Source organism: Mastigoproctus giganteus, chromosome 1 (assembly GCF_048544385.1).
Source record: "Mastigoproctus giganteus isolate SK-2022 chromosome 1, ASM4854438v1, whole genome shotgun sequence".
Taxonomy (NCBI): Eukaryota; Metazoa; Arthropoda; class Arachnida; order Uropygi; family Thelyphonidae; genus Mastigoproctus; species Mastigoproctus giganteus.
Genome location: NC_143575.1, coordinates 76,544,162 through 76,570,317, shown reverse-complemented (window position 1 = coordinate 76,570,317; position 26,156 = coordinate 76,544,162). Strand labels below are relative to the sequence as shown.

Sequence of the window (26,156 nt, the reverse complement as noted above, 5' to 3'; positions counted from 1 at the left end):
TATGTATACAGCAGATCCCCATTATAACGCGATTCGCTTTACTATAACGCTGTTCATATATTATAACCCGTATCTGACTATAATACTGTCACAGATCACTATAACGCTCTTTTACAGGTTGCATTTTTGGCATATTTAACGAAATCGTTTCATTTGATGGAGCCAATAGCTTGAAAATGAATAGCAAAACAGCATTAAAACGTTTCCCACGCCGACTTGAGAAATTTTCTCGCACGCTAATTTAATTGCAGTACAGTCACTTGTTACGTAGTTCCGAAATCAACATTTTAAAAAACGATCAAATATATTGCTTGCAATATTTGCGTTATATGCATTTATCCGAAGTCTAGTCATCACTCAGTACAATATTAGACATCGTGCGAAACGGACAGTTTACTTGAACATTGTATCGTAATTAATGCAACCAACGCAGTTACATTTTCGAAGAGTTAATAATGGCGGATAAGAATGAAAAAGCAACAACGTCTGGGCGCAGTACGAAGACTATAAATGTAAGAAAAAGACTGAATTTGAAAATTAAATTAGACGTTTTGAAGCGAATCGATTCCGGTCAAAGACAAGAGGATTTAGAACTTGCAAGTTTAACTGTAAGAACGATTATAAAAAATAAATAAATAAAGAATTAATTTTAGCAGCGGGAAAGATAGCTGTTCCATTGCAAGCAACGAGGGCTAGGCCTGCTATTAGGATTGAAATGGAAAGACTAACTAATTTTATTGAAGATAATATCCAATGCAGAATTAAGTTAAGTTAAATATTATAAAAAAGACAGAGAGAGAGAGAGAGAGAGATTAGCCAATATAATGATCTGAAGAAAACTCACCTAAAAAAAAAAAAAATGTGGAACCATTTAAAACTAGTAAGGGCTGGTTGAATAGATTTAAAATCCAGGGAGAAACCGCGAGTGCAGATCAAGGAGCCGAAACTTTCAAAAAAGAACTTGTTAAAATTATTGAAGAGGGGTATTATGTGTTATACTTCTCAACAAGTTTTTAACATAGATAAAGCAGGACTTTGGTGGAAACGAATGCCTAAAAGAAGTTTCATACTGAAAGAAGAAAAAAAACATGCCAGATTTCAAAGCGGCGAAGGATCGGTTGACTTTATTGTTGGGTGGTAACACTGCGGGGGATTTAAAATTAATACCCCTTTTAGTTTATTTGGAAGAGAGCCAAAGTTCAACCCAAAATCAACACATTTTTCTTGATTAAATTTATCAATTAAATTAAATCAATTTAGATCAATTAAATTCACGATTTTAATTGGAAGTTTAAGTTTAATTTTGATACGTAAGTAGTTACCACATAATTATATACGTATGTAATGCAGAATATTTTACATGTACAAATATTTGAATATTAAATATTTTTACCGACATTTGTGCATCTTTTCACTACCGTTTATTATTGATTAGGAAATATCCTATGGCACCGACCGCAACTCACAAATACGTATATTACCTTATGGGAATGCCGGACTCGCTTAGCGTGGATTCACTTAGCGCTCTGTTTTTCCGGAAAAAAATAGTGTTAAGCGGGGGTCACCTGTACAATTATTTTTAACACAATTGTCCGCTTTGGTACTTTTGATGTCTTATTTTATTACACGTAAGTTTTTTTTTTTTTTTTTTTTTCCTTTAACTCCTGTCGAATCGTAAAACAATTCGAGAGAAGTACGTAAAAATCTGGCCACAAAGTAATTTTTTTTCTTTTAAAAATCTATTTTCAATCTTTAAAAAATGTTTAAGAAATCAATGGTCGTTGTGCGTGTGTCAAGCCGTCTCGTCTTCTTGCAATCACACATCTTATTCATCGATCTCAGAGCAATGAAACTCCAGAGTAGGGTTCTGAAATAGTTTTTGCCGGTAACGTTGAATACCGGAAACACAAGTAGAGCAAGAAAGCACCAGCTTAAATCATAGCGACATGAGTTACTTGAACAAAAAACAGCGACATAAGTTACTTGAACAAAACTATGAATTTACAAATATGACACAAAATTAACAATTTGAATACATTAAAAAATGTTTACACCTGACATCATATACAGCTGATTAAAAACATCAATACAGAACGGGGAAGGGGATGCTATTTCTTCATATCGATGAAACAGCTGATTACATGTGCATTTTATCTACTCACATGCACACGAACATTACCTAGATGGAGATTAGGGTATAACCAAGAAAGAGCTCGTAAGCAAACTGAGGAAGTGTCTGTCACAGCAGATGCCATCATTTAATGCATATATAAAATGTTTACCTCGGAAGCGAGGCGTTTACCCGAGGTATTCTATTCCAGGAATACCTCGAATACCACATTTTAGTAAGGCGTTGGTTTTATCCAGTCTTATAGCTGAAAGAGCAGAAATTAGGAAGGTTTCTGTAATCAATCAGACAAAAAAAAAAAAAAAAAAAAAGCCCCGATAAATGCTGTGCATAGAAAGCTAACAAATGTGATTAATAAAGTAACTTCTACTACATCAACAACAACAAGACTTATCGCATACACTCAGTAATGCGAAAATTTATTCATAACGATGATTTAAAACAAATTAATAACACTGTTACACCACGTGGTAGTTTTAAGCCGTAGAGTCTCTGCTAACGCAGTTTAACATAGATGAGGGATGGTGCCGTATTTTTGAAAGGCTCCCTGTTGAAAGTATCAACACCTAACAAACAAACAATACAAATAAATTCTTGAACGACTCCTAAACGTAGTTAAGGAGCCGTTCAAGAATACGGCACCCGGAGTGTTATTATAGAGTGTTTTTGGTGTAGATACGTCATATTTTCAAAGAAGTGCGTGGCTCGCTCGCTCTCTCTTTTTTTTTTTTTTTTTTTTTGTCAAATCCATAGCGTACTGGCAGTTCCAAGAAGACGAGTCAACTGTGGATATGTAGCAGAAATTTCAGAATTCCTCAACAGCTGCTACTGTGGAAATTCGCTGTATTAGAATAGAGCAGTGGTTCCAAACATTTTGTCACTCAAGCCACACTAAGTTAAGACTAATAATAATGGCACACCGAAATAGCGATTGCCATCGAACTTTGATGGAATTTTTCCTAATCTCGAGGCATACTTGAAAAACGCCGCGGCACACCGGTTGGGAACCACTGGTCAGTAGAGGAATAAAATAAATATTCCAATAAACAACTCTTGCTCCTCTAGGCCACGTGTGCCTGGCTACGGACAGTAAAAATACAAACTGATAGATCATTATTCTTTGAATAAACAGTCCCATATGTATTTTTTTTTATAAACAAAAAGGAAAGAAAAAACTTTGAATACCGAACTGCTTGTTAAACCTTATATTAAACCTGATGTAAAAATGAATTCTGTTTCAGAATTTAATACTAAAATGCCTTTAATAGTAATAGAGCCACGTGGTGCAAGAAAGCAAGGGTATGAGCTTGTGTAGCATCAGCCAAAAAATAAAATAAATAAAAAATTAAATTCACACAACCCGTTCCCTCTAAACGTTTGTCCAGTTCCTCCTTAAATTTATTTAAGCTATCAACTTCCACAACGACAGATGGAAGTTTGTTCCAGCAATTAACCACCCGCTGGCTAAAGGCAAGTTTCCGCACATCTATTCGAGAACTGTCTTTCCTCAATTTGAATTTATGCCCCCTTAGGTTCGCAATCTGAGCAAGTGGAAGAATCCCATCAGAATTCAGCATGCTCAACCCATTCAAGGCCATATACACCTCAATCAGATCACCTCGTGGGTGCCTAGTCTCCAGCCGCTGCAATTTGCAGAACTTAAGCCTCTTCATTCTCCTCACCAATCTTGTTGCCCTTCTCTGTACACGCTCAAGCAAATTTACATTCTTCCTAAAATGAGGCCTGCAGACATATACGCAGTACTCAAGACGTGGCCTGCCATTGCCTTATACAAAGGGATAATCACCTCCTTTTCCCTGCTAGCATAATTCCTATATATCATTGACCCGCTCTTGCAGCCTGTCTGCATTACTCAGAAAACTTCATATCTGACTGCACAATCACTCCCAGGTCTTTCATTTTCTACCACCCTAAGTGTAGTACCACACAGTCGGTACGTTCCTCTGGGGTTACTTCTACCCATATGCAGTACTTTGCATTTGCCAAGGTTAAACTTCAGTTGCCATTTCTCAACCCATCTGCCCAAATTTTCTAGATCCTGTTGCAGTAACAACACTGTCATTAACAACCCTGCCAACCTTTGTATCATCTGCAAACTTTGACATTTAGCCTGATATACCTTCGTCAATATCATTGATAAATATACAAAACAGTGGGCCCAACACCGAACCCTGTGGGACTCCACTAATAACATTAGTCCACGAAGAGTAGCGTCCATTGATTATCACCCTCTGTCTCCCACTCAACCACCCTTTTATCCATTGTAGCAACTTGCCCTTAATACCATTCTCTCCAATTTGTAACAGTTGTTTTCCATGTGCAACAGTATCAAAAAACGTTCCTGAAATCTAAGTATATATATCATATAAAAATTATTTTTTGCATCCAGTTCCTTTGTAACCACATCATAGTATCCAATCAAATTCAACGTTCATAACATTTGGTTTCATTTACCTTTCTGTGTTGTTTCCTGAAAGTTTTACAAAGGTTATATAATTTTAGTTCTTGCCATATTATCATACACTTGTTTATTTTCACATCGATATATGCTCGTCTCAATAAACATAACTAGGGAATAAAGCTGTTTAATGTTTTTGCTACTACCCACTGGTGTCTGTCACAATGCTGTCTTATCAATACAAAACAAATAAAAATGTACAAATATTTACATGTACAAATGTACATTTGAATACCTTTATCTTTTGTGGACAATGTTTTCATCAACTTTACAGCAATATTTTTTTTTGCTGCTTATTTGTTTGTTAGGTGTTGGATCATTAAGATTTATTTCTTTATTAGCGTAAACGAAAGGAAGTGCGATATAACGATTATTGAATTTTGATAATTAAGAATAATTTTATCAGAAGCATCTTAAATAAAAATAGGCAGTTATCCGCAAAGTCATCAAATGCTTAAAGTTAAATGAGAATAATTATGCGAAATGCAATCCAAATTAAGAAATCTTTATTGCAATAATAATAATACAATGGATACATTGCAATGTCACCCTTCACGACCACAAGGCCAGGGGTTAACAGTAATATTACTGTTAAGTACCTACCATAAACAAAACTGGATATTAATTTGGGGGGGGAAGCAGAAGAGACGACTCACATAACAAACCAACCAAGTCATGTCATGTCTTCAAGTTCAGTAATTTCTGAAATTTCTTATTACTCACTTTTTTTTTTTTTTTTTTTTTATGAAAACCCCAAACACGAAAGGTATCAAAACCTATAGTACTTAGTACTGTGCATGGGTTGAAGGAGAAGTATGGGGCGAGGGGATGCCGGAAACTTTACTCTAGAGACTAAACATGGGTTTCACCACTTCAAGCCTCCAATAAGCAAAGTGGTGGTATTTCACCGGTTGATGAAAGTCATCTACCACCTTATTGAAGTATAAATGCACTCCTTTCTAGATATTCCTGCATTACAGTTAAGTGTACTCTTTTGTGGATGGTGGTTTTTTTTTTTTTTTTTGTAAGGCCGCAAAGCAAAGCAAAGCGTGTAAATTTAACTGCTTTGATGAAATTATCTTAACAACTCAAATCAACACCAACGTACCACTTTTTTCACAAAACAATTTCACTGCTTACACCCAAAATCGAAGAAGCAAAGAAGAATTCGACATAACACAAATGAGTTAAATGCAATTCTAAATAATATTAAGAGCGAACTACTGTAAATAAGATTTCGCAAAACTTACAATTCAAACAGCACATCGAGAAGACAACACCGGAACACGAACAGAGCGACTTCATGGAAAGAACATTTTACTTTTCGTTCTGAGAAGGAAAGTCCACCTGTTTTGCATCACCTAAGCCGCTTACATCTCGTTAACGAGTTCTGCACAGAGGTCAAGCATTTATTTCGGAATGTTTCGTAATGCAAAGTTTTGTTCTCTCATTTGCTTCTCATTTCGCATGCGCTGTTGTGCGGTGTGTACGTGATTAGCGATGACTACAACCGTTCCGACAGAAGGTACACAACACACATATGTGAACAACGTTGGAAAGCGAGCCCATTACGCTAAACAATTTACTGAATGAAAATGGCTGAACTGGTAGTTATGAATGCTGCGCCAACTATTTTCGTTATATATTCCAAAAAAGAATTACAACGCCAGTGTACAATGTTACTATTTTTAGTGTTTAGTTCTCTACAGTAACAAAACTACTATACTGCCAGTTCTGCCATCGTAGGGAGAGGGCGATTGGTTCGATATGGATGTTAAACAGCACGAGTGGCTCGTTTTGAGGACTTGCCGCAGTGGGGAGGGGACAATGATCTATATTTTCTGCTTTGGTCTCTGATCGATTTTGATGTAAAAATTTTGCATTTCTCCAGATGGAATTTCATGTAGAAATCATGTAGATGCAATTTCATGTAGATGCAATTTCCTCATAAAAATACGACCGATAACCTTATAACTAGAGAAAAATTATAATCAGTACACTGAGCAGGCACAGTAATTCTACAACCAACACAGGCCAGTTTGAGAGAGAGAGAGAGAGAGAGAGAGAGAGAGAGAGATATTCTCTGTGGCTTGGGATTCAATACTACAATAAAATGCTTTAGATATAGCTCCAATCATAGAAAGAAAATAACCGAAAAGCTATGATGAGCATTGGAAGCGAAGTCTCCGGTTTCTGCAGAACCCTCATGCTACATGAGATCAAGCATATGATTTATACAGGAAAAAGCGGAGCTCGCTTCGGGTTTAAGTTCACGGCATGGCAATCCGACCACAGCATATGTAAGAACATACGTACGACGGAACACACCCCCGCGACAAATAAGATATATATTCACAACAGCAGGGATCACCAATTGGCGAACCGCGATCTGTATCCGGACGGCAAACAATTTTCCAAAGACCGCGAGTGATTTATTTATTTATAAAGTTCTCATCCATAGGGCACGCAGATTATTTAATACCTATAGGAAACGGAACAGATGACTGCCAAATAAGTGTTGAGTAAGAGGGACACAAGCATTGAGAAATTAGTTTTACAACGAGCATTCAAGTGGGATTAGGGAAAGGTATTTGTTCGAGAAGAGATGGAGAATCTATAATAAAATTCATGACACTGTAAACAAAAAGCGACCCATGAAGTTGTCGTCCGGAGTGAAAAGACGATTCTGAAGTGACGGCAAAGAGCTTCATAGTTTCGACGGTGAAAGGAAAGGCGATTTAATTTGAATTCACTGAAGTCTGTGAGAAAGATATTCCTCTTGTGGAGACCAAATAATATCATAAGCATCATAATGCAATAAACTGCATTATGATACCGATGGTAAACATCAGAAGTGACAGTTTTTCCCAAAAATATTGGTACAACTATCCTCCTTTGAAATATGCCACACCGAATTTTTGCACGAAAGAGGTTTCGCAAAAATGTCCAGATTTTCAGCTCCCCCATATTCCCCAATTTTGACTGTTGACGTATCCAACAAGGTGAATCCACGTTTCGTCAGCGAAATAAATTTTATCCAAAATTTCAATACCTTAACGGTGAAGTTAACTTTTTAACTAGCATAATCTTTTAACATTATCCTAAAATTTAAACCTATACCCAACTGTGAATTCGGTATGGAAAAAGTTAAGTGTTTTCTTACAGTGAAATGAGCTGAAATTTGATGTCTGAGCAGAACCAAGTTATATCCCAGTTTGAATAGAGTTTTTGCAGATATTTGTTTAGAGGTTGCAAAATGTTTGTTTAATGTCATCTAAGGTGTTGTGTAAGAATTCTCCTCCTTTGATGTTCCTCATTCCGAAATGATCCACACTTACAAAACTTCTTTATTATCTTGAAAACTGCATCTTTGCATGGACGGTTAGAGTTAAGGAATTTTTCAACAATTTTTTGCTAACATCACTGTAAGACTTCATTTCCAAGTAAGATTGCACAAAAAAAAAAACACGTTGCTCGAAGGTACATGGCTTTATTTTTATTCACCAGTAATGAAGCATACGACTTCAAACACGCATTGTAACAAACTGTACACCTGAATGCAAAACTAGCGTTGTACTTAATACATATAATGCGAGTTTACTCTTAAAATGACTACCCTGTAATTCCCTGCGCACTTGATACCTTTTAATTAAGTATATAAGGAATTGATTTTTCATATTAATGTAAAAGTGGGTTATTATTAATTTATGAGAGCGTGTAGATGGGGGGTTGGCAGCTGGATACGGTCGAATGTGTAATTCATAAAAAATCGCCTTAGTTCAAAGTAAAAATGAGGGTTAAATCTCAGATATAATACTAACACTTGCTTCATCAACGAAACTCTAAGAGAAGCCCTTTTTCCCGTTCACATGATATTAGGTTTTCTCTTTTTATCGTTGTGTTGGCAGGTGCAGTCGTGGTTTTATTTGATGGCTGTTCTATAGTTAACCGTATTTACATTTCTTACTACACGATTTCAAATTTGATATATTTTTTTTGTTTCCAATAATATTAGCTATCAAAGTGATTGGGATATTTATTTATTTATTGCCCAATTTTAATCTCAATATAATCATTAGTTTTACTCATGGAGGAAGGGGTGTGGGTCGCGGTATCACAAAGTTTGAGAACCCCTATTTTAGGGTATTTTCTTGGCCCGTCAATTATTTTGATGATTTATACCGGTTCCTATGATGATAGGTGTGTGTGCGTGTTTGTTTTTTTGTTTTATTTTTTAATGTATATTATGACTGTACAAGTACGTTCACGGGTTGAATGGGCTAAAAACCCCTACTTCGCTTGCGTGACATCAACTAACTAGACCTCCCACTGAAGAAGCCATTACGAATTTTTCCAGTCTGTCGGGATTCGAACCCGGACCTCTCCAAATGAGTGGCACGTGACAAATCCATAATACTGTAGCATATGAGAAACAATTGTGAAGATATAATTAATATATAATGCACGCTCTTAAAAGCAATATAATATTTATTGAATTTAATTTTTGTAAATCGACCAGAATCTACCTAAATAATCTGGATTATCCTAAACGATATTTCTAGCAAGGAAAAATGCATCAAATAATTAAGGGAGAAGTAAAATTAAAATGAAATCGAGGGACTTTCACCCTCTAAAAGTATTCACTCTGGCTGGGATAAAAAAAAAATTTCGTTTAAATAAGATGCACTTTAAGATTATATAAAAATTAAAAAAAAAAAAAAAAAAAAAACCGAAATATCCGAATAGTCAATGCCCAACGTGTAACCAACAAAAACTAAAGACTAACTTTCAAATGTGAAACAATTATTTCAAAATTGAATTAGTTTGTCATTGCCGAAAAATCACGTTACAGCTGAACTATTAAAACCAATCCTGAATTACAGGATGACCTGTGTTGGTGAGTCGAAATGCCGCGATGTTCATGCACAATAATGCAATCTCATGTTGCGCAAATAACAGAAAAAAAAAAAAAGCTGACCCCTCCCTAAATAGGAAATTTTTTTCTGAGTTCAGAATAAATGATACTCTTTATGGGTCTGATTATAATTTATTCAAATGTATTCAAAAATCCTTGGATAAAAAAAAAAAGGTATAGCAATACTAATGCAATCTAAAAAAATATATAAAATAAAGTAACTGTTTTACAAAATTTTATGAACTGATACGACTTGTTAAAGAATGGTAATTTACTTCTTTTTACGTCATCATCAAGACGCGGTTCCTTACAGAAGTACGACAGTACAGAATTTATAAACGACGTCAGTTTCTTTCGAACACCTGACACTATTCTTGTAAAAAAAAATTAAAACAATCCTCGAAGAAAAATTAAACTATTCTCTATCAAACAAACACGCTCTCTTTACTCTGTAAAACTAAGCATAGTTCTGACCGTACACATTTGTGGCAAATTGTCCCTTACACACTACGATAATTCGGACCGTATGCAATGCAATTAGAATGATTTATCCACAGCTTTACCCAGAAAACTGCAATAAAACACAAGACATCGAAACTCAGAAAAACACAAATCTGAAAATCCATTCCCCAACGCTGACGGTCGTAAAAGTTGTATATTCGTGAGAAAGAACGATAGGTGAGATGACGGTTGAAAATCCAAACATTTTCTTTGAAACGCACACGGTAACGCTTAGGAAAGCTATCTCATAAGTAATTCTTAAAAGGCATTTAGCAGATGGAAAAAGGGAAGCCACCTCTAAAACAGATATAAATTTAAAATTTCATGTTGTATGGCTAGCAGCACGTGCTGGTTGAATGAACGATAAAAGGAAACGTGCGTCCATAACTATTTCGCAGGACGGCTTGGAGTTGCGGTATACGGATCTGTATACAGAATATGGCAATGACTTGCAAACAACGGCGAAACTACCATAGCGCAGAGGGAACAGTCAGAAAGGCTCTGCGGTTAGGTATAAAATGGTTGTTAAAAAGACGGGGGGCTTAGAGGGGAACAGGTATCCTGTGTGTTATCAGACACTCAGCCTAAAACACTGATGGATCCAATATCTCTCTATTACAGAAGATTTAGGAGAAGTCCGGTTGCCCTGCCTCCCTAAAATCCACTCATGCACACCTTCTCGATGGTAAGCCCTGTTACGTCACTTAGGTGGCAACGAACGTGTAGAGTGGTTCTCTTCAAGATGCCTGGTCAGCATGAAGAGGAAAAGACCAACCCCTCCAGCAATATGAAAGCACGACGAAACAAATGGCCCTCAGTCCCCAGCAGCTTTCACTCTCCCTCTTACGGCAGCGAGAGGATTAGAGTGGAAGCAGAGGGTGCTAAGAATCTCTGGGTACGACCAGGCTGCCATGCACGGAAACTGAACTTGGCCTGTTATAACGTAAGAACACTCATCGGTGAAGACAGGATATTAGAGCTGGAAAAGGAATTATAAAATGTGAATTGGAATATCATCGGTTTGGCTGAAACAAGAAGAAGAAATGAATCACTTATAAGTTTATCAAGTGGAAATCTGCTGTACACCAATGGAAACAGTGAAAGGAGTGAAGGTGGAGTTGGGTTTCTGGTCCATAAAGATTTTAAAAACAACATTTTGGAATTCAAAAGTACATCACCGAGGGTGTCAAGACTAATACTCAAGATTTCGAAGAGGTACAAGCTAAAGATTATAATGATTTATGCACCAACGTCGAGCCATGATGATGAAGAGGTTGAAGAAATGTACACTGAAATTGAGAGTCTTCTAGATGAGCAGAAAACCCACTACACTATTATTATGGGGGACTTCAATGCTAAGGTTGGAAAAAGGCAAAACAGCGCAGAAAGAGGAACTATAGGAAATTTTGGAATTGGTGAAAGAAATAAAAGAGGTGAAAGACTTGTGGAATTTGTAGAATCTCAAGGACTGTCAGTAATGAACACTTTTTTCAAGAAAAGGGTGAACAGAAAGTGGACATGGAAGAGTCCAAATGGATTAATAACTAATGAAATCGACTTCATCCTCACTAACAGAAGATATATTGTGAATGATGTTACCGTCCTGAATAAGGTAAATGTTGGAAGTGATCACAGAATGGTAAGATGTACACTTGATATAGATGTAGGAAAGGAAAGGAAAAAACTGACTCGAGTAAATAATACAAAGGTCTTTGAAATAACAGAGGAGGAGAAAAAGCAGTATGTACTGGAACTTAAGAACAAGTTTGAGCTTCTGCAGACTGCTCAGGACCAAGATATCGACGAGGAATATTACAACTTTCTGAAAGTGATAAAGCCCAAGAAACCTATAGGGAAACAGAAATCCAAAGAAGAAAAAATTAGTCAAGAAACACTTGTCATGATGAACCACAGACGACAAATGAAGAGCAAGAAAAACACTGACAGGGAGAAAATTGAGTATACTGAGTTATGCAAAGCCATTAGAAAGAGACTCAGAGAGGACATAAGAAGATTTAACACAAGAAAAGTAAAACAAGCATTAAGGGAAAACAAAGGATTTAAATCAGCAGCCATGAGCAGTAATACAGAAAGACAAATGATACTGAAACTGAAGAATAGCGATGGTGTACCTATAAACAGCAGAGAAGGCATAATTCAAATAGCAGAAGACTACTATAGAGAATTATACAAGGAGCGAGGGAATGACACCAGCAGTGGGGAACATGGATTGCAAAGTAGCAACACATACGACATACCCGATATTCTTCCTGATGAGGTAGAACATGCATTGAAGAAAATGAAGAATCGGAAAGCCCCGGGGGAAGATGAAGTTACTGTAGAGTTGTTAAAATTGGGAGGAAGAGACATAACACAAAAACTGGCAAGGCTCTTCACAAAGTGCATTAGAAAAGGTGTGATGCCTAAGCAGTGGAATAATGCAATCATAGTTTTGCTGCATAAGAAAGGAGATAAATCAGAAATTGGAAATTATAGACCAATTAGCTTGTTATCCCATATCTACAAGTTGTTCACAAGGGTCATTACTAACAGATTAGAAAGAATACTTGATGAGAATCAACCGAAAGAGCAAGCTGGCTTTAGGACAGGATTCTCAACTATGGATCACCTTCACGTAATGTCACAGCTAATGGAGAAAGCAAATGAATATAAAATACCATTATGCCTGGCATTTGTGGATTATGAAAAGGCATTTGACTCCATACAGCATAAGGCAATGTTTCGGGCACTGGAAAGACAAGGCATAGATACTCCATATATTATGACTTTGAAGAAAATATATGAGAGTGCTACATCCTTTATTAGACTAGACAAAGACAGTAGCAAATTTAAAATCGAGAAAGGAGTTCGACAAGGAGACACAATATCTCCGAAGCTGTTTACTGCTGCCCTTAAGGAAGCTTTCAGAAGATTAGACTGGTCGCAGAAAGGAGTCAATGTGAACGGAGAGTACCTAAACCATTTACGATTTGCAGATGACATTGTGGTCATAAGCCACGATCCCAAAGAATTAGAGGAAAATCTTAATCAGTTATGCACAGTTAGTAAGGATTTTGGACTAAAGATGAATATGGCTAAAACAAAAGTAATGATGAACAAGTATGCCACGGAAAGGGAAATAATGATTGAAGGAGCAGTAATTGAAAAGGTGGAGTCATATACTTATCTGAGACAAGTTATTAGCTGTAATAATGATAAATGGCTGGAAGTCAAGAGAAGAATAAATTTTGGATGGATAGCATTCAGGAAATATAGTCACATACTGAAGAGCAATATCCCAGTTTGTCTGAAACGTAAAATAATGAACCAATGTATACTCCCCACCATGACTTATGGAAGTGAAACTTGGGCACTCACCAAAAGAATGGAAGAGAAGCTAAGAACTACACAGCGAAGAATGGAACGAATTATATTGGGAATCAGACTGTTAGATAAGAAGAGAAACACATGGATTAGGCAGCAAACTCAAGTAAAGGACATTCTTATCAAAACTAAAGACCTAAAATGGTCTTGGGCAGGACACATAGCTCGAAGACATGATGACAGATGGACTAAGAAAATAACAGAATGGTACCCAAGAGGAGCTAGAATAAAACCTGGAAGACAAAGGCGGAGATGGATAGATGAAATTCATGAGTTTCTGAGTAGTAAATGGATGGCCAGTGCTCAAAACAGAAGGAACTGGAAAGTTGCTGGAGAGGCCTTCATCCTGCAGTGGATTGAAAATGGCTGATGATGATGATGAAAAAGACGGGAGCGTTCGAATCGACTTGCGTGGGGAATGAAAATTCGAAGTTGCGCTTCTGCGTGCAACGGCAAGCAAACTCTCATCATACGTCTACAATGGACACTTTACATCTCTATATAAGAAAGATTTAAAAAGAAACGGTCAGTTCTATTTAACCGCTTGATGAATCGACGCCTGCGTCTATACTATGGCAAGGAAACTAAGGAATCGGTTGTTTCATAGTAAAAAAAAAAAAAAAAAAAACACATACGATTCACATGACAGAATGTTCATACTTCGAACATCCTATCAAAACATGGGTTCAAAATTAAAGAAATATATAGCCACCATTTCATTGTGACTTAATCCAAAAAGAGAATTCTAATAAGCTAAATTAAAGGGGGCTTGTTTTAATTTAGCTAGTTAGTTAAATTACAGGTAGCTGGTTTAACATCTGATATGCTTCTAATGAACAGGAAGAAAAATTGCTGTGATTACTCAGTGAAAATGGTAAGAAATTCTTTCGTTTTAGAATTGGATAACTTTATGTAAAAATTTGTTGACTAGTCGGGCTAGTTTACTGTTATTAAAGACCCAGAGAGAAATAATTTTGATCCTCACTCACATCTGTGCTATAACGATACAAATTAACAACAAATTCTGTGGTTAGTATTCATCTGAGTGAAATGTGCTCATATACTAGGTGTTTTATTTTAACTGAAAACTTAAGTAACAATCAAACGAACTGAGATGCGTTAACTCTTAGTTATGCCATTGCTCTCGACAAGCAATGCTAGGACTACAGCGATGACAGATCGCACTCTTAGCACTTTATGAACACATTCAAAAGCAGGAATGTATTCCACTTTATGAACACATTCCTGCTTTTGAATCTAGCATCGTATCAACATTTGGCTCGATGGATAAGGAGGTTATCGTAAGCAATGTCATAGTACGATCAAGCAATCAGCATTTAATTTCAAAATACTCGTATTAATAAAATGTTAAGTCCACAGTTAATCTAGTTCAATGGTGAGAAACCTTTCTGGCACAAGGGTCAATTCGGGAGAGAAAAAAAAATATATATTTGCGAGCCGCATTATCAATACTATATTTCTTTTATTTATTTACCATTAATGACCGTACAAACTGAACTGTCCAATGGAATCAAACTAGGCAAGTACCTGTGTTGCGGCGGTCACTATTATTATATATAAAAAAATATAAGATTTATGAAAATGTTCTGTTTATACTCTGTCACGACCACTACGTCAGAGGACCATTTGGCCAATGAATACAATCGTTAACCATGTTATAACAATCAGGCGGGCTTGAACCACGGTTCGCGCAAATGCTGTACACTCTAAATTTAACCACTCGGCTAAGCACAACGCCGTTCTGTTGTTGTCCGAAACGAAACCAAATACCGCGAGTTACTTTTATGAGATGAAAATCTTTCCATTTATATTTTCGTATTAAAAAGTATCAGTTGTATTATAAATAATAAAAATTGTTTAATATTTTTATAAGAACGTAACGATTATTCGTCAGAATTTTACTTTTAATTATTTTTATTTTTTGTTCTTGAAATGCAATCACGGGCTGAGTTTTGTCCATCATTCATCTAGTTTAATTATCGGGATTTCAATGCACTGTAGACTTAGCCTATACACGTGCTTCTATGAGATTTCAAACACCGTTTTAGCTTATGTGCTCAACTGAATGCCGTCTGAAAGTAGCCCCCACGCTTGGGAGCATTAAAAATTTTTAAATAGGCATTTTGAAATATTAATTTACGGAAATGATATTTCGTGTTTCTTATTTCTTTAATTTATATATATATATATATATATATATATTTTTTTTTTTTTTTTTTTTTTTTTGGTCATAGTAACACAATACTGAGGCAATTTATGTGTGCCAGTCTGAAAAACAGTGCTTTATATCCGAACCTGCCCCAGCATACAGTTTAAGTCAGTGCTTCTCAAAGTGGGCGATATCGCCCCCCCGGAGGCGCTTGAATTATCCATGGGGGCGTTAGGCATGAAAGGGGCAACAGGGGGCGGATAGAGCACCATCAATGACTGGCCGTTACAAGGGTTTTATGGCTTATTTAAAAAATGCTATGCCAAATATTATTACTGTTCATTGTGTCATTCACCATCAGCATTTAGTTGTGAAAAAACTTGGTGATCAACTGCACAATTCTCTACAAACTATTATTACTGCTATAAACAAAATTAAAGCACATTCTTTGAATGATCGTATATTTCGAAAGCTTTGTCATCAAAACAGTGCAGATTTTGAACGATTGCTACTTCACTCCGAGGTTCGGTGGCTGTCAAAAGACAGCTGTCTCAACAGATTTTATGAACTCTTTGATACTGTTGTCGAGTTTTTGAAGATAGGAACAACGACTTTAGTAATGACCTCAAGAAAATGAAAACTGATATTGCTTATCTTGCAAATTTATTTACTAGATTCAACTCAATAAATTTACAAGGACAAGATGTAACTCTTATTAAGGCAAACTCAAATTTCACCATTTATTTCAAAATTAAAGCTTTTAATGCGCAACGTAGGACGACGTGAATTGTATCAATTTCCAAATCTGTTGGAAATAGAGAAAAAAGAAAAAATAGCTGATGAAACTAACTTTTTGTAATCATCTAGAAATGTTGCACAGAGATATGCAGGAAAGGTTCGAAGATCTCCTTAATTCGAAAATTCCAGATTGGGTTATTTAAATAATGACGATGGTGAACGTTTTGTAGAAGAATTGATTGAGTTACAAAATGAAGTTGAACTGAAGCCAAAATTTCAAAATTCATATCAGGAATATTGGTTACGAAAATAAATCCCTGACCATTAATCCTGCATTTTGGGGAATTGTAAAAAAATTACTTATTTCTTTTCCAACATCATATTTAGTCGAAACCGGTTTCAGTTTGTTTTTGTTTGTTATTTGGTTTTTAGGAGCATTAGCAACTAAGGCCATATTGCTCCGGGGATATGCGGTGGTCATTCCCTGACCTTTCCGTATTTGGTGGTACCGGTTTCAGTGCTGTATCTCAATTGCTGACAAAACAAAGAAATTGTCTGGATGTTGTTAAACGTGACGATTTACGACTTCTACTTACATATATTAAACCTAATATTGATAAGCTAATAAATCTCCACCAAGCTCATCCATCGCATTAAATATTAAAATATAATTAACTATTTCCATTAATATCTTGACTTATTTATGTAATTAACTTTAATTTGCATGACTTAATTTAAGTGACTATAACTCACTTTATTTATGTAGTTGTAATTTTTTAACGAAGAAGGAATAAAGTGCAGTAAATAGTTTTCCTTATAATTCACACACATACATGCAGGGCTGCATTTACGTTTTTGGAGGCAAACACAAATATTCATTTCAGTTATTTAGCTTCACTTTATATTAGTGGGCTAAAAAAAAGCCCTGGGGAGGGCTTTTTTTTTTAGGGGGGCGGTGATCCAAAAAAGTTTGAGAAGCACTGGTTTAAGTAGATAGCACTCGCTTCTCCATTGAAGCAATGCGTTTTATTAAAATTGCGCAGTACAATACCATAGCGTCACACTCGATACCAGTTTGCTTAAAATACTACGTGTAGACTGAGCCTAAATCCTACTTATACAATTCTTTAAGCTATAGAACCTTCCAAAACATCAGATGTATATATATTTAGTTAGTCGACTGAATCTTAAATGAAAACATTTCTTCCTTATAACAACAGCGGCATTCAAGAAGTTGGCATTGATTGCCGTTACGATATCCAAACAAGATCATAAAGTGGATTAATTTTATCGAATCATAATTTGCATGCCATCAAGGGAATGAAATCATCTGATCTCTCATTTTAGCGCCATCCTGATCGTGTACATTACTGAAATTAAATTTACCCCCGTCTTTGGGATCCTTGTCCGCTTAAACGCTGTTGGCAACGGCAAAAAAAGAGACCATTATTAACTGGCTGTAATTTTCAAATCATAGGCAAATAAGTTAATTAGATGTCACGCTAAAATATGATTAAATTGTTAAACAAAGTAAAAATTAAAATATAGTTATTAATGATTATATTAAGATATACGGCTTTGGAATGAAAAATAAATCTCGTAATGAATATGTAACACAATGTATAATCCTTTATTGAAGTATAAAGAACAGTAATTATGGAGAAGGTTAAGTTTAAAAAACAGAGGTCTAGAGTTAGAACAGAAGTGGAATGCTCAATATATATTTATTAATTATTGTATTTTAATGTAACCTGTTAAACGCAGCAATATATCAAAACACAACGTTATGGTGAATAATATGTTGACCTTTATTATTACGATTTTCTTATTTGTCCTTTCGAACAGCTTGGGTAAAACCGTTGAGCGACTTTGCTGACCATCTAGATCTTTTCCTTGAACGCTTTTTAAAGTCTTTTGACTAGTTTGGTTTTCATCCAGGGCGTGGAACTGAGGAGGGAAGGCTTGGCTGAACTTCTTTCCAGAGAAAACTGCACGTTTAAATATGCTATGACTACTTTCGTAGATTTCTCTGGAGCCTTTGACGGGACGGGACAGTTTTTTTTTTTTTTTTTGCTCTCCTCAGGGTTGCTCAGTGCTCCTCACAACTCTACAGCTAAACTTGCAACTATTTACTCCACAGTTCTGTGAAAGTAATTTCTGGTATCAGCAACTTAGTCGCTCTGTCTCTTGTGGATCCCCACAACGCTCAGTGCTCTGTCCACCCGACTGGGATTTGGTTCTAGTTGAGTGGCTTCTCCATTCAACTCCCAAAGAACTAAGCCAGGTGGTTATCCTTCTTTCAAGTGCAAGCCTCAATTCTATTGATCGGAAAGGATATTCAGCCAAAGTACATCGAAACAACGAACTTCAAATCATACCTTTCGTATGAGTAGATGAATGGCTAGACATCTAATTTAACATAGTATTCAAACTTGCTTTTAACAAACTTTCATCGCACGAGTGGATGAAACCCTAAAGTGAAATAAAAATAAATAAATAAATAAATAAATAAAAAGTTCTATTATAATGACGAGTTTGCGAAAATAAAAAAATAATAATAATAAAATAAAAAAAAACACTATATACTAAGAATAAAATTTACGCAAAAATTTAAGACTACAGTATTTATATACTACTAATTAGGATTAATTTTCATAAATATTGAGTTGGATCACCAAAACGTTTAAGTTATTTATTGTTCGGACATTAAAATATTTTTCGTTATTATTTAAAAATATTGAATGATATGGTTAAGTGGTTTTAAATTACAGATCTCACATACTAAAAGAAACGTGCGTAAGTATAAAAGCAACTTTGTTTGAAGTTTCTGATACCAGTTAAGTGCACAAGGTTGTTTCTGGAGAATTTCCGTAGCAGATGTGAAGTGTTCTCCAAAATCAGTGGCCGCGTTTTCTTCCAAGGACAGCCCTTCATAAAGAAATATGAGCCATTCCTTTTGAAAAATAAGTGTGTAAATTAAAATGCATTAAATAGCAAATAAAAAGTAAAAAATAAGTGAATATAATTCTGGTCTTGTATGGATAAAATGTGTGCGCTGCGATGTAATTCCAACCATACATCAGTTTGTTTTCACATCTAGACAAACTAAGCCCATGAGGCGTCAACTGATAGTTTTCTAGAAGAAAAACTGAAGTTTGTGGGAGGATAGGGTGGGGAGCAATGGCTTAACCCTCACCTATGCTTAACCATCACACACGTAAACGGCGTAAGGACAAAAACAAAAATTAATATGGTTGAACGCCGAAGTTAAAATATCTTGTACACTGAAATTCTGCTACCGTTTCAAGTTGGAACAATCACGCTACAGAAGACTAGTCCACCAATATGATAATGATCAGTATATTACAGTACAGGGAAGCCGTACTTGAACCATTTCTCTTAAGATACATGGCATTTTAAATGTCTAAAAAGTTAGTTAATGCACGCAGCGCGTTACATTCAGGTGCAATAGATTTTTATTTTTTAAACTGATTTTTTTTCCATGATTAACAGAAGCAAGCGAAAAGTAAATATCAAATTATCTTGTTACCAGTTAACTACTAACTGATTAACTAATAAAACTTTCATTTCACTCCACAAACCCCGACGTAATATTCACTCCACACTTCACAATGCTTCATAACAGAACGTGAAATGCAACACGTATTTCAGACCTGATTTAATGAATTAAACAATAGTAGTATACCGCCAACGTTTTTGTAATGCATTTAATTATTTATTCTGGGATTTTAATAATAAGTGAGAATTTCTGTTGTGGTTAATATAACAAGCAAATAGTATTAATTCGAGCAGAGTTATAATAAAAAATAAACAAACAAATAGATAAAAAAACAACAAGCGAGTAAAAGGCAGCAACTTTTATGCGCGAACCGAGAACATTTCTTGTCTACGTATCCGCCATTTGTCCTTTCATTCTTCCAATCCGCGCACGACAACAAATAGTATCCAGTTTCAGATGCAATTATGTATAGTTAACCTATATGATAGGTTACGGGGGGGGAGGAAGAAGAAGAATCGAGAGACACAGCGAATAGTCTCTTTATGCATATATGCTAACGCGCATCAAAAAAGGCCAAGAATAAATATAATTATCCTTGAAGTTAGTGAATGAATTGTTATAAACCATTTTAGAAGCGTTAGCAGACGTATGCATAAGCGCCTATTGTCTTCACCATGCCGTCTGTTCGCATGTAACAGAGAAACTCCAGTGAGAGTTTTCACGAAATTATTTGGTTCATGGAGAAAGATTTGTCAAAGAAATCCCAAATTTCATTAAAATCGGACAATTATTTCTTTTTTCCATACAATTCGAATGAAAAAATAAAGGGGGGGGGAATAAATATATATGCAGTATATTGACTCAAACGTGTACTCGTAAACGTGGTGTTGTTTGTGAACACACACATCTGTTCACAAACGTGGTGTTGTTTGTGAACAGATGTGTGTGTGTGTGTGAGAGAGATTTTAAAAGTATATGCGAAAGAACGCATATATATACATACACTGAGTGATCACTGCATTATGACCACCCCTATGAAAACTGAATTCGACCCGTTGACCACGTGAGGGTACGATAGTGTTCAGTTAGTCGACTACGTAGCATAGATAGGTGTCAGTGGTTCAGTAGGTAGTAAAATTCCGAGCGTGATGGGTAAAAAAAAAAAAGGCTGGAATTATCGGACTTTGATGAAGGACAGATTGTGAAGCTCGACGAGCTGGTGCCTCGATTTCCCAAACAGCTGAACTGGTAGGGGTGTTCGAGAGTCGCTGTTGTTAAAGTGTACCCAGGACTGGCGTCAAAATGGTCAAACAACGACCCGACGGCAAAACTGCAAAGGTCAGCGAAAAGTTGATGTTAGAGGTGGGCGCCGGGTCCAACGACTCGTACAGGCGAACAGGAGCAGCACTGTTGAAGAGTTGACTGCCCAATACAACATGGATCAACCCGGAACAATGGATTGTTCCGGGTTGCACACTCTCACGTATGGGCTATACCAGCAGACAACCCCTATGGCATCCTCTCCTAACCAAGGTTCATCGGCGTAAAAGACTCGCCTGGTGCAAAGAACATGCAAGTTAGACGTTAGAAGACTGGAAGAAGCTGTGCTTGTCGGATGAGTCACGTTATTTACTCCACACCGTGGATGATCGTGTACGGATTTGGCGTCAACAATATGAGGCTCTTCATCCATTATGCATGGTATCAAAAGTGCAGGCCGGTAGAGGCGGTTGTATGGTGTGGGGCATGTTTCACTGGCAGGAAACTTAGACCCCTGGTGCATGTGGAACAACGTATCAGTGGTCTCCGTTATCGTCAACTGCTTGCCTGACTGTGTACACCCCGCTCTGTTACACTTTTTCCCGAATGGCGATGGTGTCTTCCAAGATGACAATGCGCCGAGCCATCGGGCACTATGTGCAGGAATGGTTTGAGCAACACAGTTCTAACTTCCAGTATATCGATTGGCCATTGGCCCCTTTCTTCTGTTTCCTACCCTCCAGTCTTCTGCCTTCCTCCCTTACTTTTCTCTCGCACAACGTTTTTTTTTTTTTTTTTTTTTTATTTAGTTTATATATATATATATATATATATATATATATATATATATATATATATATATATATATATATATATATATATATATGTGTGTGTGTGCGTGTGTGTGTATATACATATATTTATATATACACACACACGCATTCCCCACAGGTCTAAATCTAAAAACATCAAAATTACTGCCCGACCTATTTGGCCCTAGAACAAGTTATCAACGAACAACCCTACGCTCTGTTAAAATTACAACCGTTGCTCAAGAAACAGCGATCATCTCATTCTCAAATCTGGTCCTAGCCACTGAAATCCCAGGAAAGTAGGTGGCAGGACCCGCCAGAGTACTCTAGCTACAGTGGTACACCCGGTCAGCCTCCCCGTGGCATGGTGTGGTAACGTCGGGTCCCACTAGGGGCTCGGCGGCTAATAGACCGGAGGAACAAAGGGCACAACACAATACACAGCACATGACCCCCACACACTTCAAATCTCTGGCCCCGATACAATGTACACCCGCGGAGATGGGAGAAATCCCAGGAGCCGTTAGACACTAACATACCTTATACCTTATATCGATTGGCCTCCGAACTACCCCGATATCAATCCCATAGAGCACTTGTGGAACATTATGGAAAGGCATATAAGGGCGTCTGGATACACCAATCACCTCCATAAACTACATTGCTAGCACATTACATTACGCATTACACACATCTTGGTTGGCCATACCTCCCGAACGCTTTCGACATCTTGTTGAATCAATGGCACGTCAGATAGCTGCTGTATTGAGAGCAAAAGGAGGACCTACGAAGTATTAGGTATGTGGTCATAATTCAATGATCTCTCTCTCTCTCTCTCTCTCTCTCTCTCTCTCTCTCTCTCTCTCTCTCTCTCTCTCTCTCTCTCTCTCTCTCTCTCTCTCTCTCTCTCTCTCTCTCTCTCTCTCTGTCTGTGTGTGTGTGTGTGTGTGCGCGCGTCGAGCCAAACCCCAAATTTTATTAAAATCGGACAAATAAAAATCTGGCAATTATTTCTTTTTTTCCATACAATTTGTTTGGAAAAATGAAGATTCATAGATTTAAATGTATTAATCTTAGCTTTAAACAGTCCGTGCGCGCTTCGCGTGCAGGTAACACTCGTGAATGTGATGTCGTTTGCGAAGAGATACATATATACATAGAGAAAAAGAGACTAAAAATGTAACAGGGAAGGAGAGTAATAAAAACACACACAGGTTAAAAAAAAAAAAAATTAAGACAGTCACAGACAGAACAAATACAAAGAAAACTGACGTGTTGCCTCGTTGAGTATATAGACTGCACAGGCTATTCCATCTGCAGTAATGTGTAGCCAGAATGGGGAAAATGCGTGATTATCAGCCTTTGAAAGAGGTCTTATCGTGGGTGCACATTTAGCAGGAGCCACGATTCAAGAAACGAAAGACAACTGGTTTCTCAAAAGCATCCATCCCAAAAGTTTTTAATGATTGGATAAAGACTCGAGAGAATGGCTCGACCATGAGAGAAGACTCGTATTTTCTGTAAAAATGATGGTTGGCATTATTTCGCACCCAGACTTCTGGGCCAACTGCGGTTGGAGGATCCCGGTCCTAAGCCTTCGGGCCAATCCCGTCCTCCAGGCCACTCCAAACTGGTTAGTTATCCGATCGCTTCATACCCGTGCAAATGCTGCAGTACGTATACTCCTTGGATGGCGACCTCTACAAGTTCGCATTGGATAAAAAATACAGGCAGAACTTACTCCATCGACTTCCTTCTCAGGACCATGTCACAGGGCATTAGAACCTGCTCCCAAGGACCTGTCCATCACTCCCATGGATCCCTCACTACATTGCTCCAACTTTCTGCGCCTGCTCAGATGACTCCAACACTGTAAGAGGACTGCTCCCTGGAGGATAAATTAGCATGATAACATGCTGTTGTGTATTTACGTTCATATGTAAATTTTCCATTTGCTTTCATTTCATTACACTTGTATAATTAGTAATAAGATTATTTTTCTCCTATCTCATCCTTGTTTATTGCAGGGTATTAGCCTTTGTAACCTTTATATTAGACTTTTACCTTGTATTAACCTTTACTGTAAACCCCTGGCTTGTAGCCGTGAAGGGTATTGTGTACGGCATATGCATTTTGTATGCAATAAAGATTTCTTCTTCTAAATGCGGTTCTTCCACATCTCAAAAGGTATAAATGTGCAAAAAAGCAACACTTTAAAAGCGAAGTTGTCGTACTCTAAAGAGGACATACAATGTGCAGCAAATAACATCTGAATTCAACCAAACCAGAGCTGATTTTCAATCCGTACCGTGTCATAGCACGAACTTGAAAAAAAAAAAAAAAAAAAAGGGTATTGGCAGTCACCTGCCTAGTCGGAAAAACAAAAACATCCGCTTGCAGTGGTGCCAAGAACATCGTGATTGAACGGGATAACAGTGGAGAAAAGTCATGGGGCGAACGAATCATGATACATTATTTTGCACTGATAGTTGGCAGAGTGTGACGAGAACCTCCTTGCCATGTTAAGATAACTCAAGCATCTGGAGATGGCATCATGGTATGGGTAATGTTTTGTTGGCACGGGCTGGGTCCGTTCATACCGGTGGAAGGTCGAATGTCATTCAGGAAGTACAAGGATTTTGTATCAGATCTACGGCACAGTTCAATGTTACGCTTTTATATCGAAAGTGATAGCCACATTATGGATAACAATGCAACAACGCATCGTGTCAGAATCTTGCAAGAATAGGTCGGAGAACATGACACAAATTTCCACCATCTTCACTGTCTCCCCACATTCATCTGATCAATTCTACTGAGAATGTTTGGGATACGCTGAAAACTATTCGGCAACGATGTCCTCGCCCTTCAACTTTGTCGCAGCTGCGCGATATTTTGCTGAATAATGGTAAATGGTTACAATTAGACAAAGACGTCCTAAAACACCTTATAGAATCCATGAAACTCCGCACACTTGCTGTTATTCGAAATAAAGGCAGCCCAATTCGATAATGAATAAAGGTTCGTCATTTTTTGGGCAGTGTATGTATTATATAGTTGCAATTAAACTAAATTGCAAAGTTTAGAGAATATGTACCTATATTCTCTAAACTTTGCAATTCTATAAAGTTAGAACTTTAAGTAATTAATTGTTAAGGATTAATTAATTAAGTAATTGTTAAGAAAAAATCGAACGCGCACCTGAAATGCAACGCACTGGTACATTAACTAACATGTTTGACAAAGTGATTGATTCATTGTAATCTCCTCGGACTTGGTCGTTGTGCTGGAGTATAAATAAGAACTCTTTTAAATTGTAAACACCTTTTGATAGTATCTATTAAAACGGACGCATTATGATTTTGTCCAGCAGTTAAAGTTTTAATAAACTTCTTAAATGATCAGTGTGTTTATTTTAAACAGAGAATTATTAATGAAAATCACATGCATTTCGCACTATGAAAGAGGATTGATAGGTATGATCACTCTTACAGCTATGCAACTCTTACCAAGCTCTCATGTTGCTAAGATTATTCAGTTCAATAGAACCCATTCCTTTAGTAACAAACGAAGCTGGCATTTGGTTCCTGCTTCGTTTTTGACTACTGATGTGACTAGAGCAAGCGAAAGAGTCGAAGAAACGAGAAAACTTGATTTCGTGCTACACTTAATGATGAGAGCATGCGACATGACTTCACATGTGGGGAGATATACACAGCCATATTCAGAGGTCACACCTTCAAAAGAACGGAAAACAACTCTACATGAGCATTTAAAGAACCAGAAACATTAAGTCCAAAATAGAAGAGTATTCACCAAACTGACTGGCATCAAGGACAGCAAATGAGTAAAAAATCCAAAAGAACCGTTTCCATAGCTTTCAGATGATTCTTCTGGACTTATACAAAAACCTGGCGATCTTTACATATGGGTGACCCATCGTTATCCTTCAGTGGTTCCTAATTGCTGATAATCAACCAGATTGCACTGTCTTGCTACGTTGTACAGTCTTTTAAAATAAAATCTACGGAATACGTTCTCTTGCCTTGCACAAATAAGTGAAAATACCATTTAAGCCTGATATATTTTCATCATAAAATGTACATTTCCTGATGAAAATATACATATACATACTCCAGTTTTACACCACATTAGGAGTACATTGTCTGAAATATTGGAAACTTCCATCTTCTTAATTTTTGGACAAGAATAGATTATTAAAAGCACTTCAAACGATCTCAGATCAGAT

General features: G+C 36.8%; 1 protein-coding gene across 3 annotated transcripts in view; it reads right to left on the bottom strand.

The window, feature by feature from the left end:
* Positions 1-26,156, bottom strand: part of Mctp (multiple C2 domain and transmembrane region protein) — a 690,267-nt gene that overhangs the window by 520,063 nt on the left and 144,048 nt on the right. The window contains exon 1 of one of the 3 annotated variants that reach the window (XM_090373439.1): positions 5,858-5,902. The exons of the other annotated variants lie outside the window; for them this stretch is intronic. Within the exon in view, the coding sequence (XP_090229565.1) occupies positions 5,858-5,873 (16 nt within the window). The 5' untranslated portion in view covers positions 5,874-5,902. Of the gene's footprint in view, positions 1-5,857; positions 5,903-26,156 lie in introns of those variants that run through there. 3 annotated transcript variants of the gene reach the window in all.